Source organism: Equus przewalskii, chromosome 7, assembly GCF_037783145.1.
Source record: "Equus przewalskii isolate Varuska chromosome 7, EquPr2, whole genome shotgun sequence".
In the NCBI taxonomy this organism is placed as follows: domain Eukaryota; kingdom Metazoa; phylum Chordata; class Mammalia; order Perissodactyla; family Equidae; genus Equus; species Equus przewalskii.
The window spans coordinates 21167824-21194375 of record NC_091837.1 but is presented as its reverse complement, the minus strand read 5'-3'; the positions used below and the strand labels follow the sequence as shown (position 1 = coordinate 21194375).

General features: G+C 44.2%; 1 protein-coding gene across 2 annotated transcripts in view; it reads left to right on the top strand.

The window, feature by feature from the left end:
• The window catches only part of PTPN11 (protein tyrosine phosphatase non-receptor type 11), an 86896-nt gene extending 61562 nt beyond the window's left edge, over positions 1-25334 (top strand). The window contains exons 10-16 of one of the 2 annotated variants that reach the window (XM_008529496.2): positions 233-364; positions 4460-4614; positions 5507-5574; positions 6085-6236; positions 18063-18175; positions 20483-20584; positions 21318-25334. In XM_008529496.2, the coding sequence (XP_008527718.1) occupies positions 233-364; positions 4460-4614; positions 5507-5574; positions 6085-6236; positions 18063-18175; positions 20483-20552 (690 nt within the window). In that variant the 3' untranslated portion in view covers positions 20553-20584; positions 21318-25334. Of the gene's footprint in view, positions 1-232; positions 366-4448; positions 4615-5506; positions 5575-6084; positions 6237-18062; positions 18176-20482; positions 20585-21317 lie in introns of both variants that reach the window. The other variant, XM_070627227.1, reaches the window with a different exon arrangement.
• The last annotated feature ends 1218 nt before the right edge of the window (positions 25335-26552 follow it).

The following is a 26552-nucleotide window of genomic DNA, read 5'->3' as shown; positions in this document are numbered from 1 at the left end:
AGACAACCCTGCAAAGGCTTTGTCTGCCCCCTTCTCCCTGGCTTGCCAAGCGCCTCCTTTTCTTACTTGAACTCGTGTGTCCTTTTCTTTGAAAGGGAAACAGGTAGATGGTAGACACGCCATTTTCCATGTTAGTAGTCATTAAGCAAGGCTTGAATGTTTATTTTCTGCTGGTTTAGGCTTTAATTCAGAGTTCTCAGAGATTAACTGTCTTTTCTCTGATCCCTTCCAGAGTAAATGTGTCAAATACTGGCCTGACGAGTATGCTCTAAAAGAATATGGGGTCATGCGTGTTAGGAACGTCAAAGAGAGTGCCGCTCATGACTACACGTTAAGAGAACTTAAACTCTCAAAGGTTGGACAAGTAAGTATATTGTCGTATTTTAGAGACTTTGGTAATTGTCTGTCGTATGCAGTGATCCAGAGTCGTGCAGTTACTCATGCTTGCATCCATTCATGCGTTTATTCACTCTCTGATTCAATGTCTGTTTATTGGGTGCCTTCTGTGAGCCAGGTACAGTTGAGGCACTACTGGTACATTGAAAACAAGACAGGCACGGGCCCTGCCCTCACAGAGCCTCAGGAGATGGAAAGGTTAAAAAGTAAAGAACCAACCAAGCTTTCCGATTGTGCTCAGTCTGTGCAGGCTATAGGATGGTGTATTAGAGAGAAACTGAGTACTTGAGATGGAGTAAACTGAGAGAGCCTCTTGGAGGGAGCATCACTTGATCTGACACCTGAAGATGGAGGAGCCAGACATCCAAAGACGAGTATCTCAAGCAAAGGGAACAGCAAGTGCAAAGGCCCTGAGGTCCTGGTCAAAGTCCATGGCATCAGATCTTAATTGCGTGTGGTTCAGGTTTCTCCCTGGAGTGACTAACTTTACAAAGCAGGATTAGATTTGGATTCGTTTTAATTTCATGGTTAGAGGGGCTTACTTATTCAAGGTCTTTTGGGGAAACAAAGATGAATGAAACAGCCTTAACCCTCGAGGAATTACAGTCATGTAGCAGTGAGAAGCCATTTATACAATGGCGGTGCTCCAGAGCAGGCCTGGGCTGTAACACCCGGCTGAGGTGCCGTGGTACTGCAGAGGCTACGCTTCCTTCCAGCTCGGGCATCGGGGAGATGGTCCCAGAAGAGACAGAGTCTTTAAGGTTGAGGATTCTGTGGGAGAACATGGTGGAGGAAGGGCCTTGCAGATGGAGGTGTCATTGTGGTCACAGTGCTAAATTGCAAAGTGTAGGCGAGTGGGATTTATGGGGGATAAAGGCAAGTGGGGAATCAAGGGAACAAACTTGGGTTGAGAGAGGTTTTGACCATCATGTTAAGAAATGTGAACTTTATTCGTTAGTTGTCATGGACCCTGTGATGGTTCTTGTGCCAAGTGAACATGTGCGCAGAGCTGTGTGCCTGGAAGTGTCTGATAGCCCTGGCAGGGAGGACTGGGGATGGGGTGATCCTAGTGGCTGGAAGGCCTCCGCAGTGGTCGAGGTCTGATGGCCTCCTCTCCACGGATCCCAGAGACTCCAGCAGTTAGGGTGAAGTCGGCAGGCTGTGGGGATAGTTTGGCTGTTAGAGGAGGAGGAGGATTCAAAAACATCTTAGGATTTGAGTCTGAGTGGACAGCACTCCTGTGGCAGAGGTCAGGAAAGCTAGGAGAAGATATACAAGATGGTAGGGCTTGGACTGTCTAGGTACAAGATGCCAGGGTAGTGACAGGGGTGATGGACAGAAAGGGACCAACTGGAGATAACTGTGGAGGTAGACATGAAGGGATTTGATGATGGCAAGAACGAGAGGCGAGGGCAGCATTAAGAACGACCGCCAGTTTTCTAGCTTGAACAGTGGGGTGGATTGCAATGGATTTGAGGAGGAAGGGAGGATGAAGAACCAACCTCCTAGACTTGTAAAGTTTGAGATGCCTTTGAGAAGCGAAGATGCCACGGAGGCAGGAATGGAGGTTGCGTGAAAAGGGGAGATGGGATCTAGAGCATCGGGGATGGATTGGTTTTGATCGATGGTGGGATTGTTCTTCTGTGGTGATGGAGGGAAAGAGGAGAAGGTGGCTGCAGATGCAGGTGGAGGAGCTGAAATGGATTTTCTGTATATTCTCCGTGATGCCTGAGACAGGCATCAGCTGATTTTGGAAGGAAATAAGTAGAGATGAAATAGGGGCCAGCCCCGTGGCCAGGTGGTTAAGTTAGCGCGCTCCGCTACAGGCGACCCACTGTTTTGTTGGTTCGAATCCTGGGCGCGGACATGGCACCGCTCATCAAACCACACTGAGGCAGCATCCCACATTGCCACAACTAGAAGGACCCACAACGAAGAATATACAACTACGTACCGGGGGCTTTGGGGAGAAAAAGGAAAAAAATTAAACCTTTCAAAAAAAAAAGAAGAGATGAAATATTTGAGGAAAGTGGGAATAGCATGCAATAATTTTGTAGAGAAAGCAAGAAATGCAGTAAATATCTAGGCGGTGCTGAGTCCTCTGTTGAGGTGGTGAACATAAACATTTAGTAACATCGATCACGTGGTTGTGTGATTTTTCTTGAGGACGCTGTTCCTCAGGTTAAAAACAGAAAGTGGGTGGTTGGGTTTGTCCAGGCTTGCAGCTTTGCCTGGTGGGTGGTGAATGGAGGGCAGTTGTCAGGATGGTACGTGGAATCCGAGCTGGTTAAGGGGGCAGCAAGAGCAGGAGGAGGCGGGTGGAGAGTGGAGGGAGGCTCCGTGGTCTGGTGAGCTCCGTGAGGAGGTCGGGGACTAACGCGAGTGGAAACCTGGGCGGTCGTGGTCCAGGGTGAGGTGTTGGAACTTCTGATGTCAGTGGGGATGCAGGTCTCCTGATGGGGAGAGAGTGGAGGTCCAATCAATGGCAGAGACTGTGAGAGGAGCTGGAAAAATGTAGCCGTCAAGCGGAAGTGGGAGAGAGATTTAGAGGACGTTGGACAAAGATTTCAGAGAAGTTTTTCTTTAGTTTTAGTGGTAAACTAGCCATCTTCTCGCTATCGGGGCTTTCTGAGAAGCGGGTGGGTTTTCTTCAGTTCTAGTGGCAAGCCATCCATCTTCTTGTTATCAGAGGCCTTTGAGTGGCAGGTACAGGGACCGTTGGTGTGTTTGCTTTGTGTTTTGCACCCCTGGATGCAGATGCTCACACGGGACTGATCATTTCTCCAGAATTGCTGGTCATGTATTATCTACTTTTTGCGTAACCTGTTACATTTTCTCTGAAGTGCTGTCGCATGGCCTCACTGAAGCCTCTTAACTGCCCAGGAAGGAGGGCTCAGGCAGAGACCTCAGTGACCTTTCCTGAGGAGGAGGAGCGTGGATGCGCGGGGAAGCTGAGTTTCTCTCACTCCCTGCTGTCCTTGCTGTGGCCTCTGTAGGCCCTGATATGTAGCTCGCCGGTAACACCAAGAAAGCTCTTTTTTATGATGTCAGAAAATTAAATGCACGTAACTCAAGAAAAGATCTTAATCGTGCTTCACATTCCTTGGATGTCCTGAAAGTCACTGATGGTAGACACTGGTCTAGTTTCTCTCTCTCTTATTTTTAAATCCGCTTTAAAAATGTCACTTAACTTGGATTGTCTCTGGATACTGTGTATAGGAAGAAGATGCAGCATTGCTACAAAGACCTAATCTGCGTAGACCCAGAACGCCATACTTTTTGGCCTTGTGTGGTCTTGGTACCATCGTTGACCTTTGTGAGTGACGGCTCTCCTCAGAAGAGCGTTGGTGTGCCGAGTCTATCACTCTGCTGAGCAGTAGCCGTGTGTCTGATTGGTCTTGTTTAATCCTCACAGTGGTATTGTGAGAGAGTGAAGATTTTTCCCATTTGCAAAGGAAAAAATTGAGACTTAGAGATGTCCAGGGGCCACAGTGAGTGTGAATGCTGGAATTTGGGCCTAAATCCAGTCATCTAATTGCAAAGCCTGTCTTCGTATCTACTTTGCAGTAAAGAGGAGTTAAAAATATCATGATATGATAATAAAAGTGTGTGTGTTAGGGGCGGGGAGGAGGGCTGGGTGTAAAAAAACAAAGGAGCAAGTGTCTTGAGGGATTCCCTGTTCTCCCATCTGGTGGGAGGAGCGCCCCGAGTCCCAGAGGCCCCAGTCGCCTCCTGAGTTGAGCTACTCACGGATGAGGAGGAGCAGGGACATTGCCTGCTGCTGCTGCTTCAGAGAGGTGATTCAGGCTGCTGTTTCCTGAAGAAGCCAGACATCTTCATTCTTCTAACAGAGGCAAGAGCTGCCTCCCGGCTTGCTCAGCCAGACGCAAAAGCAGAAGAGAGCTGAGAGACTCAGAAGAGGACCTGTAAATGGGGCGGGAGGAGGTTCTGTGCCGGCCAGCCCCATCGGCTCACGTGGGGTCTGGGAAAGATGGGAACCAGGCAGTTCCTCAACCCCTTGATTTATTTAATTCTTTTCTGGTTTTTCTTGGCTCTACTCCAGGGGAATACGGAGAGAACGGTCTGGCAATACCACTTTCGGACCTGGCCAGACCATGGAGTGCCCAGTGACCCTGGGGGCGTGCTGGACTTCCTGGAGGAGGTCCACCATAAGCAGGAGAGCATCATGGACGCTGGGCCTGTGGTGGTTCACTGCAGGTGACCAGCCCCCCGTCCCCATCTACGAGCACTCGGGGCTTGTTTTAACTACCCACCCCAGCTCTTTAACTGTGGGAAAAATTGCATCTCTATTTGAGGCCTGATAAACTGCATTAAGGGACACTTTAGCCCCAAAGTATGTTTCTCCTAGACCTTCCAGGACAGCCAGGTACTGGGGGTGGCTGGCCATGGGTGGTGACCACGGTCCTCATTCTCAAGGAGTCCTTAGTCACTTTTGCTTGGTTTTCTTTTTAGTTTAGTAATCTAGGATTTATCTCTTTGATTGTGATTCTGTTCTCTTCTACCATGGAAATAAGATACATTTTTTTTCCCTGACAATACACTTGTTTGCTTTGAAAGATTCAGACTGTTTCCCATCTAGCCCTCTGGAAGCCATGCCCGTGGCCTCCACACCACAGTTTGCAGGCTGCTCGTGCCCAAGCTTTGGGCTTCATGGTTATACTTGGGAAAAGTTGCTTTCCTAAATCTCATTCGTATACCATTTGTTCGGTTTTTTAAAAGCTGCCGTTTACTGAGCACTTGCTCTGTGCCAGCCTCAGAGCTCAGTGTTTTTCATACAGGATGCACATTTGATCCTCACAGCAATCCTGTGAGGTATGCACTGTTATCCCCATTTCACAGATGAGGAAACTGGGGTCAGAGGCGAAGGCAGCTGCTTTAGGCACGCTGTCCTGGAGAAGCTGGGCTCCCATCACAGGATGGGCTGAGTCGAAAGCCCTGTGCTCTTTGCTGATCTGTTTTCAAATATAAATAGACGATCCTACAACTATTCCCAAGAGCAGATGTTGTTTCTGTTAATATCAATAGCTTGGTTTTGAGTTTAAATCCTCATGAATGACCCCGTTGTGCTTGCTTTCTGTCCTGCCCGCAGTGCTGGAATTGGCCGGACAGGGACGTTCATTGTGATAGATATCCTTATTGACATCATCAGAGAGAAAGGTAGGTCATCTGGAGGGCAAGAAGCTACAGTTCCTGTTTTTAGTTTATGGAAGGAAAGTGCTAGTGAAAATAGCCCGGGGAAGAATTTGAATGTTAAAAAATGTTCACAAAAATCTGGGCCGAAGGCTTCAACTTCGGTATGTTCGCCAGAGAACAGAAGTGATGCTATCGGAGCTTTTGGCATCGAAGGAAGCCTAGGCGCTGTGGATCCCACCGCTGTGGTCTTCTGTTGAGTATGCAGTGGTGGTCTCTAGCCAGCCACCTGATCCTTACTGGCGGTATGGGGTGGTGCTGCTGGAAAGGGAGGGAATCCTCATCTCCAGCACTTTCTCATGTCATCTCTGACCATTGGTAGTGATCAGATGGCCTGTGCTGTAGCCCTTGAAACATGTTCGGTTAGAACCCTGAAGACTAAATTTGCTTTGTCTGAGTCTGCTAAATGTGGTGCATTAAACCACTTCACTCCGGCCCTCCAGTTTCCCCTGATGCTTTGTGATGCTTGCTTTGTAGGTGTTGACTGCGACATTGACGTGCCCAAAACCATTCAGATGGTGCGGTCTCAGAGGTCAGGGATGGTCCAGACAGAAGCACAGTACCGATTCATCTACATGGCCGTCCAGCATTATATCGAAACACTACAGCGCAGGATTGAAGAAGAGCAGGTACCAGTCTGCAGGGCTGGCGTGCGGATTTTCGTTGTTTTTCTAAGCAGCTTGAATGCGCTCTCCTTGTGAGCAGGAGGACAGGCTCCCATAGGCGACTGTCCTTGTTTGGGAATGGAAACAACCAGGAAGGGCTTCTCTGGAAACTCTCCCTACTTCACAACCCTGGTTTTTCAGAAGAGTGGGGCACCATGCTGTCGTCTGTCCTGACAGATTGGGGAACTGCTGCCTGGAAGGGTTAGGATTTTCCCAGGCTCATGTGGCAAGCTTAGAACTCAAAGCCTTGAAGTTTCCAGCCTGTTCCAGTTTTAATCCAGGCCATATTTATCTTGATTCCATCTCTTAAATGAATGCTTTACTCCTCATAGCACACAGTGCTTTGAACCACCAATTTGGTCGAGTTGGAAACAGTGAAATTTCAATTTTAATAAGCCGTGCATAATGAAGAAGAATGTGGAGTTGGAGCCTTTCCATTTGAAGCTATTCATAACAGACACAAAGCGGAGTTAATTAGGAGTGTGCTGAGACCAGGGAAAGGAGGCGACTGCTCTTTTGGGGAGCTCTGCTTAGCTCCCTCCCCACCCCCACCCTAGCCCCATTGCTGTGCTGCAGACAGGGTGGCGTCTAAACATCAGAGATATTTGCCTGCTTTCCCCTGTTGACTGCCTTCCAGAGAACTCAGCTTCTCAAAATGGGAGCTAAGCTCTTCTCAAAGTGGGACCTGCCCCCTGATTGAAAGATTTGTTACCTAGCGGAACAGCAGCCGTGTTATCAAAGCTTGGTGAGCCAAAGTAAGACACTTGTTAATTAGTTTAGTAGGTTCTCAGTGCACACAAACACTCACTAGGTTGTTTCGTTGTGCAAAAACATCTTCAGAAACAGTGCCTGTATATGTATGTGAAACGTGCACATGTCTGTGAAATGTGAGGTCAAAGAACTAACAAGTTACTGGCTGTGAACTTTAGTGCCTTAAATCTGACTTTGGTTACTGTAAGTGCTGTGAAATATTTAGATGGTCACTATAGGCTATTTTGTACTTGTCTTCCAGTTACACTTGATTTGGGCCAGGAATAGTTAAAGCATAAATTTGCCCAAAGAGTGGGACTTCTAATAACTACGAAGAGAATGCAGCACAGTTGGTATAAATTGGAAAATATTCAGGAATATCTTGAAGCACGTAATATAGTTCTGCTCAGAAAAGCTGGAGAAAAAGCTCTCTTTATTTCATTCAGAAGCTTTGATTTTTATTCTTGTTTTAGAGAATTTATGGACTTCTCTTACCAGTTTTTATAGCACTTCAGATTTTCTCATTACCATATAGGTCTCTCTAACCCTAAATCTGGAGTTACAATTTGGATTTAGGAACAGTTTAAAAAAAATCTTTATTGCTGCCTTTTTTTTGGTCGGTGAGGGGTGGTGGACAGAAATGAAACATGTTCTTTAATAATTTAAGTATTATAATATATAGAACATAGAAACTGAATTTCCCTGGTAGTCCCACCCTAAGAGTGCTTGCATGCATGCATTCATTCATTCACTCAGTCAGTCAATACTTTTTGGGTGCCAATATGTACCAACACTGTCCTAAGCACATTAACTACTATTTAGTATATCAGCCTTTGTATTTAAAAAAAATGTCTAGGCTTAGATTATTCATTTTTAAAAATGGGATCCTGTAATAAGTAGTTTTCTGCATTGTACTGTTTGATTCAGTATAGGAACTTGCTACCTGATTTCGTGGTAAAGTTAAAAGTACTTTTGTTTAGTAGAAGTTCTAAGTGGCAGACTTAAAAACGTTAAACCCGAGCTAGCCCTGATGGCCTAGTGGTTAAAGTTCGGCACACTCTGCTTTGGCGGCCTGGGTTCGGTTCCCGGGTGCAGAACCACACCACTCCTCTGTCAGTAGCCACGCTGCCGGGGTGGCTCACGCAGAAGAATCAGAAGGGTTTACAACTAGGATGTACAGCTGTGTGCTGGGGCTTTGGGGAGGGAAACAAAACAAAACAGAACATTAAACCCACCTGATTTTTAAATTAAGTAAAAGAACAAAACTCATTCGGGATAATTGGTTATTTTGAAATGTAGTTATTGCCAAAATTATGAAGAGTTAAGGACTTTCGGGGGTGAAAGAATTTGCTGGAGGGATAAATGAAAAAAAGAAAATGATAGTCATGGGTGGAGAACAGTGGGGAAGGGCGTGGAGAAATCCAGACAGTGCTGGGACAGAGGAGAGGCAAAAACAGACGTGGACATCTAGGGGAAAATGCAAAGGAAGCAAGACAGAGAAAATCTGAAGTTTTTTATAAATGGTTCCTCTCACATTCTGCCATTTACTTGGAAGTAGATTTCTTTGTTAACTTCCATTTACAGTATTAAAATTTTTTTTTTTTTTTGCAAAAAACGGTATATAGTATTCACTTTACCCAGCTTTCCTGACTGTTAACATTTTTTTTTAAATAAGTGAAAGACTTTTATTTATTTTATTTTATTTTATTTTGAGGAAGATTAGCCCTGAGCTAACATCTGCTGCCAGTCCTCCTCTTTTTGCTGAGGAAGACTGGCTCTGAGCTAACATCCGTGCCCATCTTCCTCTACTTTCTATGTGGGACGCCTTCTCCAGCATGGTTTGACAAGCAGTGGCCATGTCTGCACCTGGGATCCAAACTGGCAAACCCCAGCCACCGAAGCAGAACGTGTGAACTTAACCGCTGTGCCACCGGGCCGGCCCCTGCCTGTTAACATTTTAACACACTTACTTTATCATTTATTCATATTCTCTCTCTCTCTCTCCTCACATATATATGTATAATTTTTTTTTAATGAAATGTCTGTGAGTTGCAAACATTTATGTCCCTTTGTGTCTAAATACTCTGATGTCTATTTCCTAGAAATAGGGACGTTCTCTTACATAACTATAGTAAAATTATCAAAATCAAGAAATTAACATTGGTGTAATACTATTTTCCAATCTACAGATCATATTCGAGTTTGCCAGTTCATCCTCCTCTGATAGCCTTTGAGCGGTCCGGGGTCCCGTGGTGCATTTAGTTGTCATGTATCTTTAGGCTCCTTTAATCTAGAACAGTTTCTCACGACCTTGACATTTTTTAAGAGTCCTGGCCAGTTATTTGGTAGAATGCCCCTCAATTTGGATTTGTCTGGGGTTTTCTCTTGGTTAGGTGAGGTCGTGTATTTTGGACAGGACTGTCACGGAAGTGGCCTTGTGTCCTCCTTACATCACATCAGGAGCGTCCTCTGTTGGTTGATTTCATTACTGGCGGTGTTAACTTTGGTCACTTGATTTAAGGTGTTGTCTGTCAGATTTCTCCACTTTAAAGTTACTGTTTTTCCCTTTTTAATTAATATCTTGTAGGTAGAGACTTGAGACTCTATAAATAACCAGTTTTTCATCATACTTTTTGCCGACTAGTTATACTTTCGTTCACGATTCTTGCCTGGAAAAATTATTAGTGATAATTTGCCCAATGGTGATTTTCTGTTTCCATCCTTTCTTTCCACTTATTAGTTGGAAGCCCACTCTAAGGAGGAGCTTTCCCTTGTCCCTTGTTTGTTTAACTGAAAAGTTATTTATGTCAGAATGGGTTATAATCCATCACTGGTATTTATTTTGTTGCTTAAATTATCAAAACTAAAAAGTTAACACCAATGCATTGCTATTAGCTAAGTTCTGGAGTTTGGATTTCCCCAGTTTTTCCACTAACAGCCTTTTTCTCTCCTAGGATCCAGACCAGGATCCCACGTTGAGTTTATCCCGTGTCTCCTCTGATCTGTGCTGGTTTTGTATTCTTGTTTTTCCTGACCTTGACGCTTTTGAACAGTACTAGCCTGACAGCTTGTAGAATGCTCCTCGATTTGGGTTTGTCTGATGATTTCTCACGATTAGACTGGGGTAACGGGTTTTGGGAAGAATACCCAGAGGTGAATCGTGAAGTGTCCTTCTCATCGCTTGAGGGTCCCTGATGACAACATGGCCTGGTGATGTTAGCCTTCATCACTTGGTTTAGGTGGTGTCGGCCAGCTGTCCCTCACTGTGTAATGATTCTTTTTCCCTTTTCTTACTCTGTTCTTTGGAAGCAGGTCATTTAGTGCAGACCGTACCCAAGGGAAGGGGCGTTAAGCTCCGTCTCCTGGATTGGGTGGTATTTACGTAACTCATTTAGAATTCTTTTGTAAGGAGGACTTGTCCCTTCTCTCTGTTTATTTCTTTATCCAATTATTTCTTTATATCAGTGTGGACTCATGTATATTTATTTTGTGCTTTGAGTTATAGTCCAGACTATGCTATTTATTTTGTTGCTTAAATTGTTGCAGCCTTGGCCATTGGGAGCTTTTTCTGGTTGGCTCCTGTGTCCCTTTGACTTGTCCCCGTGCTTTCGTTTCTGTGCACTTCCTGACTTTCTGGCACTATAAGGTGCTCGAGGTTCATCTTATATTTTCCCTGTGGCAGCCCTAGAATCAGCCATTTTTCTATGGAGCCTTGGTTCTGTTTATTAAAGACTGGTATTTATTTATTTATTCATTTTTTTCTTCTCCCCAAAGACCCCCAGTACATAGTTGTATATTCTAGCTGTAGGGCCCTCTGGTTGTGCTGTGTGGACGCCACCTCAGCATGGCCTGATGAGCGGTGCTAAGTCTGCACCCAGGATCCAAACTGACGAAACCCTGGGCCGCCAAAGCAGAGCACGCAGACTTAACCACTCGGCCAGGCCATGGGGCTGGCCCCTAAAGACTGGTATTTAGAAACCAAGTTCTGGGTGTTGGGTGTGCTCCTTGCTGCTGGGTGTCACTGCTTCTAGGTGGTCTCAGCAGACAGAGCTAGGAAATATACGTCTGTACATGACTCCATGGATACACATACTACTATAACTGCTTCTGTGTCTGTTTGTATGTAGATTAAGCTAACCCTGCGTTCATATTGATGGCTCCAGTTCTCATTCAGGACTGCACGTTCATCCCAACCTTCCCTTTGCTTATTTGCAGCTTCTCTCCCTGGGGGAAGCCTGGCTCCCAGGAGCTGCAGTGTGTGTACTCATTTGCGCAGCCCTGGCATGTGTGTAAAGTAGTTCCAGAACTGCTAAGCAGTACCCCTGTTAGAATCGAATTTACTGAGTAGACAACTCTTCGTTGAAGGAAGTAATTCCACATCCCATGAGAAGCGTCCTTTAAGCTGCAGTGTAGGGACTTGGGCACTGTTCTCTCTGAGTGAATCCTGCTGTAGGACAGAAGTTACCTTTAAAAATGCTGTAATCACAGCTGAGCCATAATGGAAGCGTAAGAGGCTGTGTTTCTGCAGGCTGAATTTAAGTTGTAGCCAGCAAGACTTAAACGGGCCTGCTGTGGCACTTACCATTCATTTTATTAATCACTTTGTTTAGTAGTATTCCTTTAAGAACTATCAGGGTGCCTTTTGTGTTCCAGACACTGATTAAATGCTGAGGAGATAAGAACAAGATAGACGTGGCTGTTGCCTCATGGAATTTAAGTTTCACTGGATGGAAAGTTTGAGTTAACCTGAAGCCAAGCCCCTATTTTGTTTCCTTCTCTAGACTTGTGATTCTTCATGTATCTTTCTTAATCTCCTTGGTTCAATAAAAAGGCTTTTTCACATGTTTTCATTTGTTTATTCATTCCTGCATTAATTAAAGTAGGTTGTGCTATGTGCCAGGAACTGTGCTGGACACTGGGAATGCAAGTAGTCATGTTCCTGAAATGGAAATAAGTCAGTATTGGAGGCAGGGAGCGTGGGGGGTGATGGATGGGATTGGGAAAGTAAGCAGAGACCAGATTTTGAGGGGACGGGGCTTGCAGGACATATTAAGGGACAGGGGAAAGCACTGAGGATTTTGCAGCAGGAGAGGAACATAAAAAGAGGGTCCGGGCTTGAGGGGGAAGAATGGGTGAGCTCCTGGCTTGAGCAGCTGCAGGGGGACCAGTGTAGGTGACAGTGATGATGGTTCAGACAGGGTGAGCAAGGCTGATAGTGAGCACGGAGAGAAGGAGTGCCAGTGAGATTTCGTGATTACATGTGCAAGGAGTCAAGGTGTTTGTAATCCTGACATTTGAACCCAGAGCACACTGGACAACTAATCTTGTTGCTCCATAACCTAGACGAGAGCGTTTTCATTTTACCCTCTCTTCTGCTGTTGGATTTTGGGCTCTTTCGTAATTTAAGGCTTAAGAATGTAACTGGAGTTACTTCACTTGGAAAGCTATTTAATACTAGATGACTTGAGAGCCTCGTGGTTGGTCCCTCCTCTCAACCTTGGCTGTGTGTCAGTTGGAAAGGCCGTAAGATTTATTATAAACATTGCAAAAGGCTTAGTAACTATGTTATGTCATTGAATTCGGGTGGAGGATAGATCAATTTCAGATCGCTTTTCAGGCCTCTGAAACAAATTTTCCTCTACACCCTGACAACAGAACAAAACAAAATGGTCCCCATCCCTTGAGAAGTCTTTTGATCTGTAAGACAGCCCGGGCTGTCGCAGTGCTGAGAAACAAACTTAGCTGATTTGTGAATCAGTTTTATTTCTTGTTCTTCCCGAATAAGCTAATAAGCTGCAGCATTTGCATGCTTATCCTTGAGCTACTTTGACTCATTGAAATAATTCCTGTTCCGTTTGTATTAATTATTCCTCATTAGAAAATTCTTTTGTAATCATTTTATGTAGAAATACTGATTTTCCTTTTCAAGAAAGTATTTATTAGGGAGGGAGAAATGGAGAGTTGGTGTTCAGTGGGTATAGTTTCAGTCATACAAGATGAAAAGTTCTAGAGATCTATTCAACAATAGCATGTAGTTAACAGTATTGTCCTGTATACTTCAAATTTTAACAGGCTGTACCTCATGCTGTATGTTGTTTTACCACAATTTAAAAAAAAATGTTGAGTAGAAAGCAAGTTTATACTTCAGCTTTTATTTATTTTTAATATTTATTTTAAAAAAGGAGTTAGGTTTTAAAAACTTTAGAATGAGTTTTAAAGTAAGTAATGTTCTCTGCCAATTCTTCCATTTAGTATTTTTGTTATATTGTATCTTTTTAAAAGTTGTTTCTTAAATAAGTCAGTATTTCAGTACTAAAAATCTGTGGCTGCTATTCAGAGGTCATTATTCACAAAGCCTTTAGATTTTTAAAAGTGGTTGTTCAAAAAATGAAAATACTATAGAGACTAAACAAAACATTCTCTCCTTGGATTTATGTTTGCAACTTCTTCCCTAGACGATAGGTTCTGTAACAACTGCTTTATGGGTTAATAAATTGATGTGGCTGCCTTAACAGAGGCTAAATAAATAATAGTGGCCTAACCAAGATATAGAAGCTTGTTCCTCTTTGCAGAGAAGTCGGCGTTGGCAGGCGGTTTGGGGACCTGGGGGTGCAGGACAGCTCAGCCCCGTGGGGTCGTCCGGGCGTCCAGGTGCACTCTTTCCAGTCGTTCTCCCGTCCCTTAGGATGTTTCCTTTTGCGCATGGGTGCAGACAGCATGGGGAAGTGGAGGGCGGACAGCTGCCTGTTAATGTGGGAGTCACACTTTTTCCGGAAAGGGTCAGATAGTGAGTCTTTTAGGCTTTGCAGGTCACATAAGGTATCTGTTGCATATTCCTTTTTTCCCTTTTTTTTTAACAACCCTTTAAAAACTGTTAAATTTGTAAGATAGATAACTATTCTTGTCTCACAAGCCTTATAAAAAGGCCTTGGGCGGGGGCTGGCCTGGTGGCACGTAGTGGTTAAGTGTGTGTGCTCCACTTTGGTGGCCTGGGATTTGCAGGTTCAGATCCCGGGTATGGACCTACACACTGCTCATCAAGCCATGGTGTGGCAGCATTCTACATACAAAATAGAGGAAGATTGCCACAGTGGTTAGCTCAGGGACAATCTTCTTCAAGCAAAAAGAGGAAAATTGGCAACGGATATTAGCTCAGGGCCAATCTTTCTCACCAAAAAACAAAACAAAACAAAACAAAACAAAAAACCCCAAACCAAACAAAGGCCTTGGATAGGATTTGTTACACAGGTCATTAGTTTGTCAACCTCTGTTTTAATGACATGATGCAGAAATTGCACACTTCCTCATCTCTAAAATAAGGTTAATAATAGTATCTATTTCAAAAGGTTATGAGGATTAAAATGAGATGCTAGGTTCAGTAGTGCCTGGCACAAAGTGATTGCTTAGAAAATGTTAACTGTTTTTATTGTTATAATAATTGATATCTAACTTCATCTGTGAAACAGAATTAGCACATTTTTCTTTTACCTCCTGATTTTTGACATGATTTATAGCATTTATATCTACAATTGCTACAGTAATTTAGTGTTAGTGCTGCATTTAAATCATTGTCTTGGTCCTTTTATCATGGTTTCTATTTCTCTGAATTCTTTATTTCGATTTTGATTTGTCTCTGTTGGCTAGATTTCATTATCTAGTGGTTTAAAAAACAGATATTGTATTCTAAGTTTCTGCATGCTTGAAAACGTCTGAACATTGCTTTTGTGTCTAAAGGATAACTTAGCAGGGTATAAGATTCTTGGGTTGTCTTTTTTCCCCACAGGATTTTTCAGAATTACGTGGCTGTGTTGAAGTCTGAAGTCAGTTCAGTTATCTCCCCTTATATGTGACTGATGTTTTCTGCCTGGAGATCTTTTTTTATTGTTAATGTCTGGGAGATTGATTGTGAGTTTTTTCCTATGTTATGTGCCCTTTTAAAACGCAGATTTCAATTTTTTTCATTTTAAATTTCAGGGATGTTTTCTTGTACTAGGTCTTGGAATATTTTTTCCGTTCTATTTGTTCCTGTCTTTAGGAATTCCACTATGTTTATCAAATCTCCTATTTGCTTTCTCCATTTATGTATTTTATTAATGGATTTTTGTAGTATGTTTTCCTCTAACCTGTCTGCAATGTCCCTTTCTGTGTTTTCACTTATTTTATTTTTGCTGTCTTTAATTGATTTGAATTTCTAATATTGCTCTTTCTTCTATTTCTTTCCCGGGCTTTGCCAGCTTGTTTTTCATCTTCTCTCTTGTCTCATAATATCTTACTTGAGCTCTTTCTTGAGAAAACTCATGTCTAGGATATTCATGTGGACTATTTGTCCTTATCTCCTCCTCTTTCTTTGTTTAGTTTCTTTTGTGATGTGTGTTTTCCGTCTGCCTTTTGCTTGTTGCGCTCTCTCTCCTTTTGGTACCTTCCCGTGTCCCGCGTCTTCATAGAGGCCCTGTGCTGGCCCTTCCATTATTGAATGGGTCGATAGTGAGGGGAGGCGAGGTGGCTGAGGTGGTCCACAGCTTTGATTTGGGTTTGTCGTCTCAGATGCCTTATCACCTGTGCCCCAGGAGCACATTCCTGTTTTGGTGTTCAAGGGGTCCTTATGACTCCTGGCAGACCCTGTGTGGTCAGAGCGTTAATAATGCTCCCTGCTACTCCTGCCTCACCTCCAGTCTGCCACGGCTGAGAGGGGGCCAGTGGACGGCAGAAAGGGTCCTGCAGAAGGTGGGCCTCTCCGCTGGGCTGAACTGCCCTCTCCAGGCTTTCCCTCTTCTCCTGGGTCTGCTGTGGCTCACCCATGCTGCCAGGCCTTTCTCTTCTGTGACAGGGACGTTCAGGGGTTACTTTTTCCCACTGCAGTCTGAGTGGATATGTGTCAGTCTTAGCTTCCTTCTTATTTTGGTCCAGCTCTCACAGTAGATGGGAGTGGTAGCGTTCCCTTGTTTTATGTATAATAAGATTTTCCACTTTTTTTTTATTATGTTAAATAATAATGATCATTACAGTCATTTATTAGGAGCATGTATCATTTGTGTCCAGTTACCAGGCAGCCCATCAACATACACATATCACTGAGTATGTGTCAGGCTCATCTTGTTAGAAATTATATTGGATAAGACAGTAAATGTTCCACACGTAAGACGACTCATCTTGGTTGTGTACTGGCCAGTGCGTGGGCCTGGCCTGAGGAGCCCTGAGCCCAGCTCCTCTAGGGCTCCCCAAGGCGCATCAGGAGGGTGATGCTCAGAGACCAGAGACTGATGCTTGGGCTTGCAGGATTTTTCTAATTTGAATTTGAATCCTAAGCCATCTTAGTCTGAATAGTCTTGATCTCTCACATTTTTTTTTTAAATAAAAAAAGTTTAATTTTGGGTGTACATTATTGTTTATCAGTTCCTGAATACACTTCATCGTGCTCACCCCCAGTAGTCTAATTTTTATCCCTCACCATACATATGTGCCTCTTTGTCCCTTTTGTGTACCCCCCAAGCCCCAAGATTTTCCACTTTTTATTAGCTGTTGTTTTTGGTGCGCTTTGAATAAGGAAAGGAAAAAAAACCTTCATTGGTGGATTTAAATTTCTTTTATGCTTTACATTGTATTTTTTAAAAATTTAAAAGATACAGTACCACACCTGTAATTGACTGTTTCATTTTGTCACATTTCTTTCAAGTCTTTTTTCTCTTAGAAAAGTAATCAAATGTAACAGGTCCAGCTGTGGTTCCCTTTGATCCTCACCCCCAGGTGCCCCCCTCCTTCTCCACCCTTGGAACCCCAAGACAATCGCTAGCCTTGCAGTCTCTTTATAGTTTAAAATACAAATGCAGGTATCTATACACAATATATAACATTATGATATGTTTAGAATGTTAAGCCAGATGGTATCATACTATTTTATTGTTCTGCAATTTGTGTTTTTCCACTTAACATTGTTTATGAAATCTGTTTTCACACACACACACACACACACACACTTTTTATCATTTCTCTTCTCTGTGGCATTATTTCATGATATGAATATGTCACATGCATGTGTTCTCTTGGTGGACACTATTAAGAAGAGCATGTCACTGGACATCCTTATATGGCTCTTTTAGGCTTATGTGCATGCATTTCTCAAGAAGTAAATGTTCAAGGTGGTAGGGTGTATGCTTTTTCATTATTACTAGATACTAAGTAGTTAGTTCTGCCAGTCCTGACTAATTGTGCACGAAAGTGATGGCACCGCTTTCTGAGCAGCAGTGAGAGAAATTTCCCCACGTCTGCATCAGTACTTGATATGGATACCCTTTCTAATATGTGCTGTTTCTTGAATAATCCTATAATGAAGCCAACATTGTATAATGTTGATAACCTGATGGATTAGATTTTCAGAATTAGTTGTGAATTTAGGAGTAAAAAGCGATGAATCATGTAACTAGGAGTCCTACCAAATGGAGTTCACTCTGCGTCTGAGATGTGATTGTATTCTACTGGTTTTCTTTGCCACTTTTTTTTCAGAGTATCCTTAGAGCCAAACATAAAGTTTTAAAGGTGCTGGGGTCTTTTCTGGGGTGCGGGTGGCGGCAGGGAAGATATGATCAAGTGTGTTATTCTTTCTGAGAAGACTGCTGCCGTCTTTTGTACCCGTGTGCCGTTTTTACTTGGAGTGAGTTTATTTCTGGACCTCCTTTCCCAGCTGTTCACCTGAAAATCATTAAATGTGTTGCAAGTGAACCATGAGATGATTAGATGCTAATGTGACAAAGAAAGTGTGAATTCTCTCTTAGCTCAGAAGTGGGTTCGCTTGGTTTAATCTGGTGGTCTTGAAGGCATGCCTCTCTGTGCTGTCGAAGTGTGTGGTTCAGAAGCACCTTTCATCCGTGTGGGGTATTTACGTTGAGGAGCTGAATTCGCTAACATTTGGTCAACATGTCATTATTCAGGTCCAGTCCGTCTGTCTCTTTGTTTCTTTTTTTTTTTTCATGAAATGCTTTTTTTTTGCTGCTTTAGTCCTTTAAAAAGTCACAGTTCCTCATATATGCAATCTTCACCTTTCAGAAAAGCAAGCGGAAAGGGCATGAATATACAAATATTAAGTATTCCCTAACGGACCAGACAAGTGGAGATCAAAGTCCCCTCCCGCCTTGTACCCCAACACCGTCCTGTGCAGAGTAAGTAGTAATGAACGAAATTCCTTTTACCTGAATATAGTCCTATAGAAAAGCTTAAAAAACAACAAGTTTTTGCAGTGCACACCTTTCATTGATGTACATTATTGTTGCCCAACCGGTTAGTAAGTGTCTCAGTGGCTCTCTAAACTCAATTTTAATTTACCTAAACTGAAGGCTGAGTGCTCCACCAGCTGGGATTATGTGGGATTATAAGTATGTCAAGTGGTGGTTCTCTAAGAAGAATCGAATTGTTCTTTTGATGGGATGGGAGTTGTTGCAGAGGTAGGTAACACCCCTTTGGTGTGTTAAGACTCTGTTGGGGCTGGCCCGGTGGCATAGTGGTTAAGTTTGTATGCTCGGCTTTGCTGGCCTGTGGTTCACAGGTTTGGATCCTGGGCACAGACCTACACACCACTCATCGAGCTGTGCTGTGGCGGCTTCCCACATACGAAATAGAGGAAGATTGGCAGGAATATTAGCCCAGTGGCAATCTTTCTCAAGCAAAAAGAGGAAGATGGGCAACAAGTGTTATTAGTTCAGGGCCAATCTTCCTCAGCAAAAAAAAAGACTCTTGCTAAGTAAAAGTAAATACATTGACCGTTAGTGTGTCAACATAATCATGATGTGCTGATTTTCCACAGTCAACAAAAAGCTACTTTGGGTGTTTAAAGCAGGAGTCAGGAAACTATAACCCCCAGGCCACATCCTGGAATGGCCTGTTTTTATACAGCTCATAAATAGTTTTCAAAGGGTTATTAAAAAACCCACAAAGAATGATAGATACAACAGAAGCTGTGTATAGCCTGCAGAGACTAAATTATTTACCCTCTGGTCCTTTACAGGAAAACTTTGCCAACTTCTTGTTTAAACTAAAATGTGATAGGAAAACATTTGATAAATTGATCACGTGAATGGCAGTTCTATTTTCCTATATATTCTAAACTCAGTCTATAGTATAACATTTACTTTTTATTTTCCCCTAAGAGTCTTATCTTTGTTTGCTTCTGATGACTTTTAAACCCCTGCTCACCGTTGTCCTGCCTATAAACGTTTTAGGTGGTATATTTGTCTTCTGTTTTCATTTGCTTTCTATTGAACGTGGAAATGAAATTATGTAGTGAAGTGTTCCCCCACCAAGTTGCCTCTTCCTTCTGCCTGCTTTTTTCCTCTCCCAGCGAACTGATGGGGAAAGTTGCTATTTTAAATTGCTATCTGCAGTGATTTGCAGTGGAACCAGCACATCAGGGCTCTGAGTCCTTGCCAGAAAGCTTTCCCCACATGTTGGCACAGCAGGATCGGCTCTGACGACTCCCTTATTCCCAGTGGCCTGCCTGTGACTGACAGGTTCTCGGCCTCTCCGTTCCTGTTGTCCCCTTTGTAGAGTGCAGACCCAGGACTCCCCGGATCCCGAGCTCCTTCTCTTTGCTTCAGCTGGCCCTCTCAGGCTGGCGCCCACAGCTGCTGGACTCCTTGTCCTCTTGGACTGCTCTCATCTCCACTCCCTGCTCAGTAGAACAGCGCCTGGGCTCCAACGCATGGGCCCTCCACCCTGGGGCCCAGAACTCCCTACATGTTCTCTGTTCCCCTTCATGTGGCCTCATCGGGCTAAATGCACCATCGTCCCTGCCTGGCTGCTCCTCCACTCACCCTTCTTGGAGCTCGTGCCCATTCGCATCTCTCTGCTTGAAATGGATACTGTTCCTTTCTACACGCACGTGTCCCACCTCCTTCCAGGTCTAACTCAAATGCCTCATCGTACAGGCCTCCCTTGCTCTGCCTGCCTGGAAAACAACCCTCTTCCCTTCAAACCCAGAGAGCACAGGGACTCGAGGCTCTCATTTCACTTTTTTTTTTTTTTTTAAAGATTGGCACCTGAGCTAACATCTGTTCCCAATCTTTTTCTTTTTCTTCTTCTCCCCAAAGCCCCCCAGTACACAGTTGTGTATTCTAGTTGTAGGTCCTTCTGGTTGTGCTATGTGGGACGCCGCCTCAGCATGGCCTGATGAGCGGTGCCATGTCCGCGCCCAAGATCTGAACTGGGGAAACCCTGGGCCACTGAAGTGGAGCGCGAACTTAATCACTTGGCCATGGGGCCAGCCCTCTCATTGCACTTTTAACTTCACAATTCTATTGCTGTACGTTTATGTCTTATATCCCTTTCTAGAATGCCAGCTCCTGGAGACAGGAACTGTGTCTGCACCATATCTGGTCCCCAAAGGATGTAGTATGTGCCTCGTAAATATCACAGAAGCTTAAACAGCAGGGTCTGCATTTTTGCTAATGCCTTCTTTTTTCTTTTCTTTTCAGAATGAGAGAAGATAGTGCTAGAGTCTATGAAAATGTGGGGCTGATGCAGCAGCAAAAAAGTTTCAGATGAGAAGAACCAGCAAGACTTGAGCACAGAAATAGGTATCTAAGGGGAAGCGCTGTAGCAGTTCACTGTCTGCATGTCTGTGTCACTTGTGGCATTTTTGAGCAAATAATTTGTGAGAGTTTTAGCGAAGTGTACCGTAATTGGGTTTTACAGACCAGCCTCCCTTTTGCTGTCTTTGTATTTCTTTTTCCAAGCTGGATTTATTGTGGAGTTCATTAAGCATTACAGCTACGTGCAGAATTAGTTCTGTGAGGGCCAAGGCTAGCACTCACTGTAGAGACATGGTTGGTGTTGGTGATGGAGAGCAGATTTCTCTGTTCTTGCAAGTTTTGTTGGAGTTGGTTAACCAGGCTGTGCGGGGAGAAGATCTCTAGGGGTCTTGGGAGCATGGGGACCCAGCACTGGATGGCTGGAGTCAGGATGCCCGAGTTCTCACCCCGGCTGGCCTCTGACTGGCTGTGGGTCAGGGCGCTGGCCGCCCCCCCCCAGCCTCCGCCTGGCTCAGCTCTACACCCCTCCAGCTCTCTTCTTGGCGGTTTATCTCCCTTGTGCGTCTCCTCCCCGTCACCCACCTTTTCAGAGGTGACCCAAGTGTGTGATGTGTGTTTAAAAGATGTCAGAAACTCACAGTTTCAACGTTTCATGTTGAAATTCCCATTTCAATGGGTAGTATATTTAAAAGCTCTAAATCTACTTTAAAATGGGTGAATGCCTTGCCAAACTTTTAGATGTATGCTTCTAAAGAATTCTAACTTATTTCTCCCCCAGATGTGGACTTTCACCCTCTCCCTAAAAAGATCAAGAACAGATGCAAGAAAGTTTATGTGAAGAATGAATCTGAACTTGGAAGGCTTGCGTTGTGGTCAGACTACCTTTTGATAAACAAAATTTGAAACCATTTAAAGACCACTGTGTTCTAACTCAGTGATACCTGATTGCCAGTTGTTCATTTCCTCAGATAAGAAGAAATCATCTCTACAATGTAGACAATGTTAGATTTTATAGAAGTTTATTTTAAAGTGAGGAAGCAGTTAAATTGTGCTCTATATTTTGCAGATGGTGGTGATACAAATTCCAGTTATTGGCATTTTTTTTTTCTTTCTATAACCTTAACAGATTTACTTTTTTTCCTCTTTGTGGAGGATGATAGGGCACTTGTAAGAAGAAAAATGATTGAGGGGAAATTCAGTGACAACATCCTGTAGAAGTGAGGACGGTTTCATTTATCATCGTCTATCCAGTAGTGGGTAATGCATTTTGATGGCCTCTTTTTTTGGCTAAATAATAATTAAGCCAGTGCCCCAGACCGTCAGAAGTTGACTGTCTACCTGTGCTTTGCGGTTGAAAAACCATGGGAAAAAAGTCATGGGAACTTAGGATAAAAGGTGTGTTTTCTTCTTAGCAGATGACCAATTCCTGTTCCGCCTGTTGACTGAGAAGGTTGTGGTGGGAAAACGTTTGCCGTGTTTTCTTTTCATTTGAGTAATTGTCTTGTATTTAGGAAAAAAACGCATCCATGGATAACCAGTGTTTTGGTTATCAGTTGTTGTGGACAAACCACACCAAAACTTAGTGGCTTAGAACAACAACTTTTTCTCTCACTGTTCTTCAATCTGGCCTGGGCTCGGCTGAGCTGTTCCTCTGCTCATCCTGCTGGTGTCATTCATGTGGGCGGCAGGTTGGCTGAAGCTGTGGGATAGCTGGGCCTGTCTGTCTGCATGCAGTCCCCAGGTGTCTCCTTCTCTGTGTTATCTTTCCACGTGGCCTCGCCAGCAGGGTAGCTGGACTGCTTACATGGCAGCTCAGAGCTCCCAAGGGTGTAAAGCAGTAGTGGCCAGGCCTTCTTAAGAGTTAAACCCAGAACTCTCACAGCATTGCTCCTCCTGGCCTCTCTTGATTAAAGCGAGTCACAGACCCAGGCCCGATTCAGGAAGAGGGCACTACATGAGGGTGTGAGGTAGACATGTGGTTCATCGGGGCCCCCAGCATAACAGACTGTCAGAACCAGTGCCATGGAAAACAGCTGCAGTTAGCAAAAGTAGAAGCTGCTAGTGACCTTGGAAGCTGCTTGTGATAGCTCTGTAAGCTGAAAGTCAGACCGAGAAACAGGGCCTTCAGGAAGCTTCCTGCACCAGTTCTGCGTGCTCTGAGTGTATTTTCTGAACCATCACGTGGGACACCTGGTCTCATGAGGCCGGCTGTGTTTAGGGGGCAGAGCATCCGGAAGCAGGACCACCCCATCACCACAGCACCCGCAGAGGGAGGTGGGTGCCGTGCCTTCTTCGTGCCCCTGCTGTCAGTCTGGCCTCACCCACAGTCAGTCAGGCGGCAGGGGAAGGCGCAGTGCTCATGAGGCCGCTCGTCAGAGGGAGTTAACAGGAGCTCATTTCGGTTTTAACCAAGCAGTAAGATTTGCTAGCGTCATGCCTGAAGTGCCTTTTCCACAGACGTCCCTCTCTGGCCTGAGTGTGAGTCGTCGTTCAGCGAGAGCGTCTGACCTGAAGGATCATTGCCTGACTTCGTGAAGATGGGAGAACGCTGCGGCAGCTTTGCCCTTAAGTCCTGGTCTCCTGACTTGGATTCTTCTTGCTTCTGCTCCTGAACGGAAGGCCTGCGTCAGCCCTGGGGGAAGTTTCTCCCTGAGGTCCTTACCTCCCTTGAACCCCCGAGGTGACTTCACAGGCAACTGCAGCGATCCCCCGCCCCCGTGTCCATTGAACTTAGTTGCTTCAGAACACGGGAGCGGCCTGCAGGCAGTCGCCTCCCAAGAGGAATGTAAGTGACCACTGTCTTCTTGTCACGCCTGTAAAGAAGGAGGCCCCAGTTCAGTATTTGCGACAAGGACGTGGAATCCTGCTTTTTATTTTATCGCATCGTCACATTGAATGGTCCTCCGTTTTGCCTTGATTTCATGGTAATGTCTTGACCCTGGCCTTCGGGGGCGGGGTCTTTCACCAGCACACTCGGGTCTGATTGTGTAGAGGTGTCTGCTGCATTGGCGGCTCCGCCTGCAGCTTAGGAGCAGTGGTTTTGCCCTTGGAGTGGGAACACCTGCTCTTGGCCAGCTTTGTTCCAGGACAATGATTTCATTTAGGTTTCCCTCCACGAAGTCAGCAGGCTGTCGTGTTAGGTTGGCTGATGCAAGACAGGATCGCAGTAGTCCCTAGGTTGCTGAGGTTTGTGGTGTGTTTGGTAAAAGGTGATCGCAGGTTCTCAGATGAGATGAGTCAACACGGGATGGAGTCAGGCAGTGGGGCTGTGAAGATGCGGGGAGCTCGAGGTGCGAGTTTAAGAAAGCAGTGGAAATGGAAGTTCCCAAGAGCTGGTTTCTGAGGAAGTCGGGGGCCCAGGGCCGGAGCAGTCGGTGATGGTTGGATCAGGTTACCTGGAAGATGGGATGTGTAGAGGCACGTCTGCAGTCTGCTTCTGGTTGCTGGTAGACATTAAATTTGCACAATATCCCATAGCTGGCTGAGTATTTTAAAATTATAGGCATAGGATTTTATATTTGGGATGAAGAAATTATCTGGCACATGGTATTGGGGTTTTTTAAAAAAGCCAAATTTCAGAGTCTTAATAGCTTTTTTTAAAAAAAAAACAAAAAGACACCTCCTCTCCAGTGTGTGGCCCTCCTGCAAGTCATGGTAATCTCCCCCACTGAAATCAGTGACTTTTCACACGTGGCTAAATGAGGGTGAGAAGATGTGTTTACGACTTTCTTGGTGTCTGTGCATTCTTCACGGAGCCCGGTTGCTTTGGAAGAGCCAAGAAGATCGTCAAGATTATCTTTAGGGGTTATCTTCCTGGGGTTTTTAAGAACTAATATAATGTCCTGGGTTATCTCTAGTTCGGGGGAATGTGGAAAGGTCTGCAGCTGTGAAGTGTTTGTAGCTCATTAATCCGTAAGGGAAACTTGGGCTGTAGACAGAAGTACGAGCCCAGCCCGCTTTTTGTTTTCTGTGTGTCGTCGGGGGGAATAAAGTTTTATGTAACAAGCACATTGCCTCCCTGGTTTCAAGATGCCTTTATTAGGATCTGTACTAGCCCTGAATTTTGTTGAAATCTTTTTCCCTCTTCCTATTGAAAAATAAGTTCCAAAATATAGTTTATTGTATCTTCTTCCATCATTAAAAAGTTTGTTCTTTTTCACTATGGGCAGTTCACACAAGGCAAAAATAGTAAACAGTTGGTTTTCATGTGTTGTATAACTTTGCTGTATATCAAACTAATTTTTACAAGTTTTCATCCTAAACCTCAAATCATGTAATTAATAATTTGCCTGTTTATTTATGACCTAATTGTGATTCTTTTATTAATAAAAGCTAATGGAAAAGGATCCTTTATTAAGCTGACGACTAGACCTACATTTAATTTTCCTGCAGTATATGAAGTATTGTACCAGAGTATTAAAAGATATGTAATATTTTATTGATAAATCTATCCTTTAAAAGGAATACGTTTTAGGATGTCATCATTTTGATGTGAATCATGTAAATGTTGATAATATACACTGTTTATTATACATTTAGTGTTTCAAGAGATTCACTTAATTGCCTTTTTGCCCACGTATATTATGTAGTCTATTTGCAATTGTTTTAAAAAAATGACATTAAAAGGATAGTTTATGTAGAGAAACATTAGTGGATGTTAATTGTCTCCCCACCTGTATTTATGGGTGTTAGTTCAACTGCTTTGCTAGTTGCAAAGCCATATTATCAGAGTAAAAGTGTATTTGTAAACTGTATGGGAACTAAAAATTAGGAATAAAACCATTTTCTTATATTACGGTATTGGTCGTTTGCTTCATCAGAAATGTCCAGGAAACACTGGGAGCATATGTCACTCAACCTCTTAGACTGGAAAATACTGACATTTAGCAGCTCTCATCTAGAAGGTTACGTGGGATCCAGGAGAAATGAGTCAGTTCCTCAGGCATTTATTGAGTGCCTATTCTGAATTGCTTTGAAAGACAGAAAGGGAATCCTGTTTGGAAGAACTTAGGAGTACGTAACGAATAAAAAGTGTATCTTGTAAAATCTACAGGAAATGGTTAGGAAATGGAGAGCTGAATGTAAGTAGTATTGGGTGAGGGTATGAAGTAAAGATATGATAAAGAAGGCTTGTGGGAGAAGTAAATTATGTGCTGTGGGGCGTCAGCTCCTCCCTTTGGAGAGCTTTAGGCCACATACAGACAAGGCCATTTGCTTCTGACCACACTGCATTAACCTTGGCAGAAATAACCAAACAGGGAGTTATTCTCTGCTGTAAATGTAAGGAATGATTTGTATTACTTATTTACCCGGTAAAGTGCTGTTGTCCTCCTCTCAGGCTCAACCGAGTTACTTAATGCCTGTGATCAGATTCAGCTGGTCTAGTTGGTCATCCCACTCGTGCATCCATTCAGAAACAATCGCGCACCTCCGAAATGCCAGGCACAGCGCCTGTGCTGGACACTGGGGCTAAGCAGTGACTGAAACAGACATGGTGGCATCGTCACGGGAGTGACGTTCTAACGGGGGGCTAGGCCTTGTACAAGTCGGAAGGCAGTTAATTACGCTCGGGATGAGCACTACTGGAGAGGCAGCATGCCGAGAGGAGACTGCCACTTCCGAATGGGCTGGGAGCTGGGAAGAGGGGCTGAGGGTGTCTGCCGGAAGGAAGCAGAACCTCCTGCGGCTGGAGGACTCCACGGGGTCTTCATGTCACGGTGCGGTGGGGGGACCCTGTGGGGTTTTGGAAGGGGTGCTGTGTGCACAGTTGGCCTGAAGATGCCTCCTTCCCCGTAATCCTCCCGGAGACCCTGGGTTGTGTGTGTGAGGACAGTGGTGACATGCTGTCTTTGACATGCCATGAAAGAACCTCCTGGTTCTGTATTTCCCACTCATTAGAAAAACAGGAAAGCACATAGATTAAAGACAAAGAAAGAATCCCCATAACAAATTGATTGTGGACAGAGAGCTAAGGGTTTGTTCAGTTTGGTCATCTTGTAAATGAGAAGCCACG